The sequence below is a fragment of the Triticum aestivum genome, chromosome 6A (assembly GCF_018294505.1).
Source record: "Triticum aestivum cultivar Chinese Spring chromosome 6A, IWGSC CS RefSeq v2.1, whole genome shotgun sequence".
Classification (NCBI taxonomy): domain Eukaryota; kingdom Viridiplantae; phylum Streptophyta; class Magnoliopsida; order Poales; family Poaceae; genus Triticum; species Triticum aestivum.
The window spans coordinates 451,101,529-451,111,380 of NC_057809.1; the positions used below are offsets into that span (position 1 = coordinate 451,101,529).

At 48.0% G+C, this 9,852-nt stretch overlaps 1 protein-coding gene across 1 annotated transcript; it reads right to left on the reverse strand.

The window, feature by feature from the left end:
• Positions 1-4,000: 4,000 nt before the first annotated feature.
• On the reverse strand, positions 4,001-9,641 carry LOC123127860 (kinesin-like protein KIN-7C). Its single transcript, XM_044547714.1, has 14 exons — positions 9,360-9,641; positions 8,500-8,795; positions 8,047-8,136; positions 7,857-7,957; positions 7,655-7,768; positions 7,484-7,565; positions 7,327-7,394; positions 7,153-7,218; positions 6,950-7,074; positions 6,502-6,829; positions 6,253-6,354; positions 5,511-6,167; positions 4,881-5,176; positions 4,001-4,764 (listed from the first exon to the last, which is right to left on the reverse strand). Exons 2-14 carry the CDS (start codon positions 8,744-8,746, stop codon positions 4,437-4,439), a joined length of 2,604 nt encoding a protein of 867 aa, XP_044403649.1. The 5' UTR covers positions 8,747-8,795; positions 9,360-9,641; the 3' UTR covers positions 4,001-4,436.
• Between the last annotated feature and the right edge of the window lie 211 nt (positions 9,642-9,852).

Here is a 9,852-nt window from a genome sequence, read left to right on the forward strand (position 1 = left end):
AGAGCAGCCAGCACGCAATGAAAATCGACGCACGACGTCGTCACTTGAGATTAACTCCAACGTGGGCGCAAATCGGACGGTTGTTTTTGTCCGGTTTATGTCTGTTTACGTGAGTAAACAGAAGACTGTGTCCGGTTTTGGTCCGGCCGTCGGTGCGGTCACCCTGCTGCCGCATCTCAATATTCTGTCCGTATTTAGATTTTAAAATTTTGACAACAAAGACATTACAAATAATTTAAAATGATATATATTACATTAAAACTTAAACCTCTACAAAGTCCCACGACCGCACATTCAAACTAAACTTAAAATAAAAATAAAAATAAAAACTAGATGGTCGTCGCCGCCATGGCCGTCGTCCTCATTCTCGTCCTCGTCCTCGTCACCCATGGTGAGGTCAACATAGGGCGGTGGTTGTCATAGGTGGGCTGGCGGCCCCTGCGATGGTTGTGGGGTGGGAGGTGCCTGCACTACTTCTGGCCCTGGCGGGGACGATGACCATGTGTCCGCGCCCACCACAAGGCGACACAGATACATACTCTGTTGTGCAGGGCATCATGTCCGTTCACCATCGCGATTGCCCCACCAAGGCCGGGTTCCAGGCCGCAGCGGGAGGCTCCTCCGGCACCTCCTCCTTCACTTCCTCCATCACCTCCTCCTTCACTTCCTCCATCACCTCCTCCTTGACCCGCAGCTCGAGGATGGTGACATTGCCAGCGGTCGACGGGGCCAACATCTCGTCGAGGCCCTCCCACTGGGCGCGGTCGTGCTCCCGGACAGAGTCGTCGAGCACCCTCCTCGCCACCTCCTCCTCCTCAACGGACATGGTGGGAGGTGATGATGGCAGGGACGATGAGGGGGAGGGTGTGGGAGTGCGCGTGGCCGGGGTGGGCTTAGAGCACGCGCGCGGCTGGCTCGGAGCACGACCAACAAAATAGGTTTGCCACATTAGATCATGCTCGTCCCGGAACCATGTCCCAGAGCGGGGAATCGCGACGTCCATCTTCCGATGGAAGGGGAATGCGACAGTGATTGATCTCCAACACGTGGGCGTGACCGCTCAGTGGGGTTGGCGGCAGTGGCACCAGATCTGGGCTCAGGTATCAGTTGTTCGGAAGATGGACGTCGCTCAATGGCAGCGGTGTGCCCGTCTCCCAGCAGCATTGGCATATGTTGACCTTCACACAAGGTCGCACGTGAGGCGGGGCCGCCGGCAAGGAGATGGTGAAGGCGGGCGGCGAGGTGGAGTGGGCGGCAACGCTCCGCATGAACGATGGGCCTGCCTCGTGGTCGTGCTCCCACTTCTTCCCGGGATCCATTTCCACATTCCCATGGTAGAAGGCGGGCAACGGGAGGTGTTAGAGCGGTGGTCGGAGGTTTGGTTTGGATGTCGGGGCTCGAGGAGGCAGATAGCGAAAAAAGTAAAAGTGTGTGGACTGGCCGGTCCACGGCTTTCATTAAAAAGGACGGACGACTGACTTGCAAGCCCCGTCGGGCATGTGGATCTAATGAAGCCGGTGGGAACAGTTGGACGGTCGACAGGCGGGCCCAAACCAAACGATGACACAACGCATGGGTGCGGCTAGCATTCGTCTGGACGCAAATCAGGTCCTAATTTGCGCCGGATTTAGGTCCACCTAGACACTGAACGAACGCTCTTTACAGTTATGGTCATGTGTGTGGCTATGATCTATGTATGTTTCGATTCAAACGGACACGGCCAGATCAAATAGGGTCGTCCGTTGGGTTGACCTGAGAGCTGTGACCGTCGGACTGCAATGCAGGCACGTCGAGACGGAGGATCTCCATCTCATGACCGACCATCCAGCCCGAAGCTCCCGCCAGCGCCGCTCGTCCCGTCCACAGCGAAGAGATTCGTGACCTGTGAGCATGAACACACTATTTATTTTTTTCACGAATACGCAAGTTGCGTATCATTCCATTGATAGGTAGAAAGCGAGAGTTACAGGGGCCCAATTACAAACTCCGACACCAACGGAAGAGTTAGCAACTAGGGTTAGGGAGAGACCGGGATGCTCAGCTCGGAAAACAGAGCATAAACGCACCTAAAGCGGCTCAAATTGGGTGATCGCGGCAAGTCCTCTAGCCCCAGTCAGGGCCCAGGTCCGTGACTAGTCAAGAATGTTCTACCGACCTAGTGACGCAGAACACACTATTTATTACCCACGGTCTTATGACAATCCGGAGGGAGGACTGTAATGTGGAGCTTTAACTTTGGACGCCCGCGAAAGCATGAACACATTATTACCCGCGTTCTCATGGGTCGGGGCCCATGCAAGAAACAACTTGGCTGCACCCACAGAACGAAACTACTACACGGACGACACTGCCCGGCTGAACTCCACACGACGCGAGAATGAACGGTGCTAGCTACGTTTGCTCTAACGCATGAACGATGTGTAGCATCGTTCGGTGATCGTTCAATATCTGTCGTGTGTGTAGCAGCGTTGCCCATAGAAAAGAAGCGAAACTGCTCTATGAACAACAAAACATGGACGATGTGTGGACGACAACAAATTCAACGGCCGTTGCACCGCTGTGGGCATGCATGTGTGCGGCCAGATTATCACTGTTGTTCATGAGTTGTCTGATTTTGTCGTCCGTACAGCAATGTTCGAAAAGAAGCGATCATCATCGAGTATTAGAGATTGATGACTAAGAAAGTGAGCTCACCGGCTACCGGAGCGGGGCAACGAGGAGCGGCAAAACCCGCGCCTGCTCCTCCCCGCCTTCCTCGGTCTCTCCTTTGCCGTCGACGCTCTCCGGCAAGAGGCCAGGCGAGGTCCGACGGTCTCTCTGTGTAATACTGCTGCAGAGCGAGCTCGCTTCCCATCTCTGCTAACCGCTGACTGTGTGTGAAATGCAGACAGAGTTGGACTCCCAAGACCTGCTTTCTGCACGCCAAAGTATGGGCGCCGTCCTTTCTTTTTCTTTTTCTTTCTTTTAGGAAGGGCGCCGTCCTTTCTTAGGCTGCCCGTAACGGGAGTATCATACTCCCTTCATTCCATCATGTAGTGCTTTCTCTATCCACGTGCTTCAACTTTGACCGTAAATTTAACTACCAAGACCGATTGCGGCGGGAGCAAAAATTATATCAGTGAATTCGTATTCGAAAGAAGTTTTTATTTATATAATTTTTTCTCCCGCCGCAGTTGGTCTCATTGGTTAAATTTATGGTCAAAGTTGGACCTCGGAAAATGCGGGCGCACTATATTTTAGAATGGAGGAAGTAGGTAGTATTATGCATGCCAACTAAGCAATTTTGATGAGGTGGCATAGAATTAAATGAAGAAAGAGAGGTTTGAGTATCATATCATGATATCGTATCATATTAAATAATGTGCTACTTTGTATCATGTATGGCAATAAATGTAGTCCTCTATGATACCAACATATAATACTATACATTAGGGATGTAGTATCATAGATTAGTATCATATGCATGATACTAGTATATGATACTCCCTATTACAACCAGCTTTAGGCCAGAAATCAGGAAAAGGCCGTCTAGGCTCACGCGGTACTAATTTAGTGTTTTCTTGCAAGATGTATCTAGGTCTCAGTCGTCTGAGGTTTCCGTTAAGTCTCTGGCGATGCGCAGCCCGGATTAAGAGCGCAGCCAAGCTCATCTTCTGCACACAAAAGTTAATATTAGAGCTTGTTCTGGGACATGTAAAAGGGAGATTTGTTTAGGGAAAAAGGGCACTGAATGTATATGAACTATCACATCACTGGGCTGGACTTTGAATTCTCGCGCTGATCTATTAGCGATCTAAACGATCTTATATTTCTTCACATAGAGAGTAGTTTATAGTAGTAGCATTCAGGTTTTGGCTGAGAATGATCACATTGTGCTTTTTTGTTTGACTGAAGAACAAGACCACTGTCCGCTTGAGAAGAACAGAAAACAGTACACTTGAAGAAACAACACGCGCACAACACATACAAAACCCTGTCAGAAAAACCATACAAAGCACACTTGCAGATCAAACAGCATGCTTCCAACAAGGGTCAGCTCGCTGAGGTGGCTGCAACGGACGACACGTGTTTGATTTTCTACAAGCTTTCGATACACATCGGAACAACCATTTCTGACAGATGAGGGGTGCAAACCGTGGGAACTGCAACAACACGTTAACAAAAGAGCGTGTCTCTGGATACGCAGTGATACGTTAATAATGTTAGCAATCAGACCGGCGGCGCCTGCTCAGGAACCGCGCACCAAACCGGTCGTCCTACACGCAAAGGGCATGCACCAAGATCAAACCCCCCGCATGCGCGTGTCCTGATACCCTATGGAAAATCAGAACAGGCAACACCCCAAGATACAAAACCACCAGAGAAAAAAAAAGATCTTTTGGTCAGCCGCATCATCCTGTCATCTTCTTGCCTCTTGTCGTCAGGGGCCCAATCAATCAGCCAAACGAGGGGATCCCGTATCTCCAGCCGTTGGAGGACCGCCGGGCGGGGGGCTGCTGCGGCGCGAAGCTGAGCCCGAACATCTCCCTCAGGACCTGCCCGGGCTCCTGGAGCCCGATCAGCTTGGCCACCAAGGACGCGCTCTCCCTCACGTGCTCCAGGTCCCTGCTCTCTGTCCACAGCCGGCGAGCCACCTGCAGCTTCCTCTTCTTGGAGTCCAGCGACACGCTCCATTTGGTGTACATGTGGTTCCTCTCCTCCACGGACAGCCGCTTCTGCATCTGCCTCGCCAGCATCTCCCTCTCGCGCTGCAGCTTCTTGGCGCTGCATCATAGATCGGACGTTCTCAGTCAGGTGTGTGTTCGTCCTTTCTCTCATCTATCTATCTAGGTTATAAAAAAGGAATGCAGATAATTGATGCATTGATGATTGCCGCGTACCTCGCGACGGGGGAAGAGCTGAGGCTGCCTACGGTCACATTGCTGGGGGTGCTTCCCCTGGAGTAGGTGTCTCTGAGGAACGATAGCCTTCGAAGCTCCACTTCCATGTAAATCGAGTCGGCAGATTCTCCTTTGAACAGCAGGAAAAAGTATGTCCTGTGGACCAAGGAAATGCTGCAAGCATGCCAAAGCTCAATGATCTCCTGCTGTTTCTTCTCGAATTCCAATGGCCATCGCGAAGGTGATTGCAAACCATCCATGATTGGGTCTAATCCGATGCTCTTCCCATTTGCACTCTACAACGTGGAGTAAGATTGCCAATTAATTATTCAGTTATTGGTGCAATGGAAGTAAAACATTTCAGCAGGTCTGGGTAGTATGTAAACTGTTATGCTGCAGGCCTGCTAGTGATAGATCTCAAGGAGTCGTCAATAACTATTATGCTTAAAATTTCATTTCCAAATTGTCATCACCTATCTTAGTCATCTAAACGCTCTTATATTTCTTTACGGAGGGAGTAATTTCTTAGCATAATTATGACTCCCAGTTTCTTTCAAGTAAAATAAATGAGCTGCAGGGGTAAGAGCATACAATCATGCCTAAAAGATAACCCCGCACCTTGTCACCTACCTGTTTCTGATAATGAACCTGAGCCATCTCCTTAAGTTCAGCAACAAATTCACCTATACCAGTAAATTCTGCATCACCTGTCTTGCTAGCTCCCTTTGAAGTGCTAATTTCAGATCCTGCCCTTGAAAGAGTCTCACTCCCTGCATCGTAGTTTAATGCAGATCCTCTTCTCTGGTACTCTTCAGGTCTTCCTGGGAAGATTACCAAACTTCTGTTTACTGGTGTGCAATCCTCCATCTCCATCTCATCAAGTAAAGTAGACCCTGTTAGTGATCTACAGCTCCTGCTTCTACCAATTACTCTACAACTTGATGGGTTACGTGTTGAAGATCCTAGATCTTTAGTGATAAAAGGCCTTCTGATGTTCTCCAAATGTTGCTCCAAGGTAATAGGAGTTTCACCAAGACTCCTTGAATTCACTGAAGCTGTTGAATCATTACCACGCATGCTAGAATTCCTATTTGAAGCTTGTGGGCTGGTACTTTCACCAGCTGACAAAGACAAACGTTCATTTCCTCTCGTTTCATTTGGCTCAATACATCGCACTTCCTTGTAATGATCTGAATCATCATGAGAGATCTGAGAACTGTCATCTCTGCTAGCGCTTGGGGGCATTCCAACAGACGGGGGACTTCTGATTGAACGCTTTCCTGAGACCTAAACATACAGAGAAAACAAATACATCAGTGTTGGAGTAATAAGGCCAGAAGGTAATAACTAGAAGTCACATAAGTAAAAATACCTGGTGCTTTGGGTCACGATCACCAACAACTTGCAGCAAATCCTGCAACCTGGACTGAGCCAAATCACGTTGCGACTTCAGTTCTTTTATTTCTTTCTCCATCTGCGGAAGACATGCAACATCATGAATGGATAGAAAGAAAAATGAGTTTATCTGTGTGTATCCCAAGGGAAATACAGACGGAAGCAATAGCAATCTCCATTATTCAGGAAAGAAAGAAAACAGACTAGAATTTTCCAGGCACTGTACCTTTCTGATTTGGTTGTCCTTTTCCTTCACCTGTGCTTCCAGACTAGAGTTCGAAACTGGCTGCCGCAACTCACTCTCCAGTCTAGCAACTTCCTTTTGCAAATGCTTAACTAGTGTTTTATCAGACATGACCACATTAACCTGAGCATTTGTAACTACGTCCTTTGCACAACTCCCGAAAAACAGTGTATTCCTTGATTGCTCAATGTGACTTGTTGCAGGGCTGAGTGTACAAATAATCGCGGTTCTTGCATTGCCTCCCAAAGAAGGTTGTAATATGCGTGTAAGCTTGGAATCTCTATACGGTACGTGTGCATTACTCCCCATGCTGAATAATGAAAAAATATAACTGGAATGTCAGCAACTAACAATCCCATGACTACATAAGTAACTACTCTTATAATGTGAAGAATCAAAGCAAAGTAAGACTGTGAGCTGAATTTGCAACCTTAGCTTCCTAATGACGGTGCCAAGGGAAAGCAAACTTTTATTGATGTGGCAACCTTCTTTCAGCCTTGTGCCAGCTGACATAGCCTGAGATGCACGCTCACTTCCTGCCAGATCAACAAAGTTCTGCATGGGAAGAATAATTGCCGCTTACACTTTTTCTCCAGATTGTATAAACTTAACAAACTGAGGCGTCTTTCTTACCACACTAGCCACAAGGGTGGTTGACTTGTCCTTTCCTAAGAATTCACGAGCAGAACTTTCAACAGTCTGAATTGGTAGATGAAAATTAAACGGTCAGCAAACATAAACATCTATGATGAATGGAACACATATACATCAAAGTATTTCGTAAATATAATCAAGTTAAGGACAGACCAATTTAAGTATTTGATGGGATCTGGAGCTTTTTTCATTTAAGAAGGTCTCCCCGGTTTTCCTTTGAGCTATTACAATCACGTAAAGCACAAATGAGAACATACAATAACCATAAGATCGACAAAATGCAAGCTGCTATTAGTAAGCAATATTGAACCTTCGCAAACAGAAATAAGTCCCTTGAGGTGGTTCCAATCCCTTAATATAACCTCCGTAAGATTCTCCACGTAGGTGCCTTTCTGTAGAATAAACAACACTAAACCGGTTAGCAAACATGAGCATAACATCACTCAAAAGTTAACAATGCTGAAAAAGAACACCTTATTACCTCTGCATCATCCCAAAGTCTAAGAGGAGTATTTTCTGCACTCAGAAGATCCCTAACAACTTCATTGTATATTTCAATTGCTGAGAATTTCAACACAAATGCTCTTTCCTCATGCTGAAAAGGAAACACTGATTTGAGGACTTTGTAACAATCGAGACCAAAACCTGGCCATGGAAGCTATGGTTGGCTGGGAGTTGATCACCTTGTTAATATAATCGTATATATCTGCTACTGTGCATTCTGTCACTCCAGTCATAGTGAATGTCTTCCCACTACTTGTTTGCCCGTACGCAAAAACACTTGCTGAGAGAGAAAACACACTCTGATTTAGTTCAAATGCTATTATGTTTCACAATTTTTGACTCATATGCTTTTGTGTAGTTTGCACTCACAGTTAATGCCACCAACTACAGAGAGGGCAACTTCCTTAACCCCTTCCTGGTAGACTTCTTTCGTACTGCACTCGGAATGAAATACCCTGTCTGCAAATTCAAGGGATTTATGTTTAACAAAGACACACGTTAGGAAAATGTAACCAAACTATAATTCTTACCAACTATACTCATGTGAGATCCTTACATAGCAATTGCGCACATTGGAATGATTTAAACAATACGTCAACAATAAATAAAGGCATAATCGCTATGCAGTAATAACATACACATCAAGTATGCATGTAATTGTGTAGGGAAATATGATGTTTGAGTGTTGCTTCTGAGAGCCATTGTAGTACATCAGATGTTATGAAAATGCTTCCAAAAAACAGTACTACAGACTAATTAAGCATACTGAAGAACCAGAGCAATGAAAAAACACAAAAGATGTAGCATCAAAAGAGCACTGACCAAATGTGTATGCGGTTGGAGCCGTGGGTCGATCCGGGAAGGTACTCCGGAACATGATGGTGGTGTCATTGATGCACTCCCACTCCGCAGGCTCACCCCTTGCAATCTCCTTGTCACTCAGCGGCCTCACCCTCACTAACACCTGTATCCTATCCAGGCTTCCTGCGCCGCTTCCACCACCGTTCACCACCTCAGCTCCATTCATCTTATCCCACTGCACGGACTCGTCGCCTCCAATCGCCCCCATTCGCCCTCCCACTCACCTGCCCCCTCTCCAGCACCTCTCCCTACACCATCTGCCAGAAATGCAGCATTATAAGACCACAGCCAAGAAGCAAGGCACATATGATACGTACAAGAATAAAGAAGAAGCAGACAAGAAGCCACCACGGCAGGGGATGCACGAATCTGTCCTTTCCCAGTGGATTTGAGTGCCGGGCAAGGCTGTTGACGAGCTTGCTGCTGCTGCTGCGGGTGGAGGAGAAGGCAAGCATTTCTATGTGGACCCTTGGCTACCAGTAATTACGCGCATCATCAGGGTTCAGGACAGTGGTTAGCATGTCCGATGGCCGGATACAACCGGAGAACCACCGATAATGCCAAATCTATGGCGCCCCTGTCACGCCAACCATCCTCCTTCCCGAGGAATTCGCAGTTATTAGCAGATCTGCACGAAGCAATCGCCTGACCTAAGCACTCCCTAACAACCGGAACAGTAGCCCCCAGCAGGCTCACATCGACGTCGCCACCAACCAGCCGCAACAGCAGCTCTCCTCCCCTCTCCTCTCCTCCGGTGACCAGTAATGCTCAAGCAATAGCATAATAATAAAGGAAAAGCGGGTGAGTTATTCATAACATACCGAGGCTTGGCGAACACGGCCGGCTCCGGCGGGCGAGGAAGCGACGTTTCTCCGGACGGCGGCGGCGGCCATGGCTCGGGATTTCTGGCGGGGGATTCGCAGGGGAGTGGGGGGTTTTGGAGTCGGGGGGGGGGGGGGGGGGGGTCTGGGAGTGGCGCCGGCCTCACCGCGTGCGACTGCTCCCCACGACGATCGATTTGGGGGGAGAGAAGGGTCAGGAGTGTGGGAGACGGTGGCTCGCTCTTTTTTTTCCTTTTCTCTCTTTTTTTTCTTTTTCTTTCTGCCAACCCCAGGAGACCGTTGCTTGGATTCCTCTGTCCCGTCCCGTCTCTCCCAGGGATCGTTTTCAATGATCTTGCTTAGTGGGCGCTTTTGCGCGCAGGCCCTTTATTTTTTATATATATTGTTTCAGTTAAGTGCTCTTCACTGCACGTATTCACAAATTTTGTACGCCCGTATATTGCGCCGTATTGTACGGACAAGTAGCTACTGG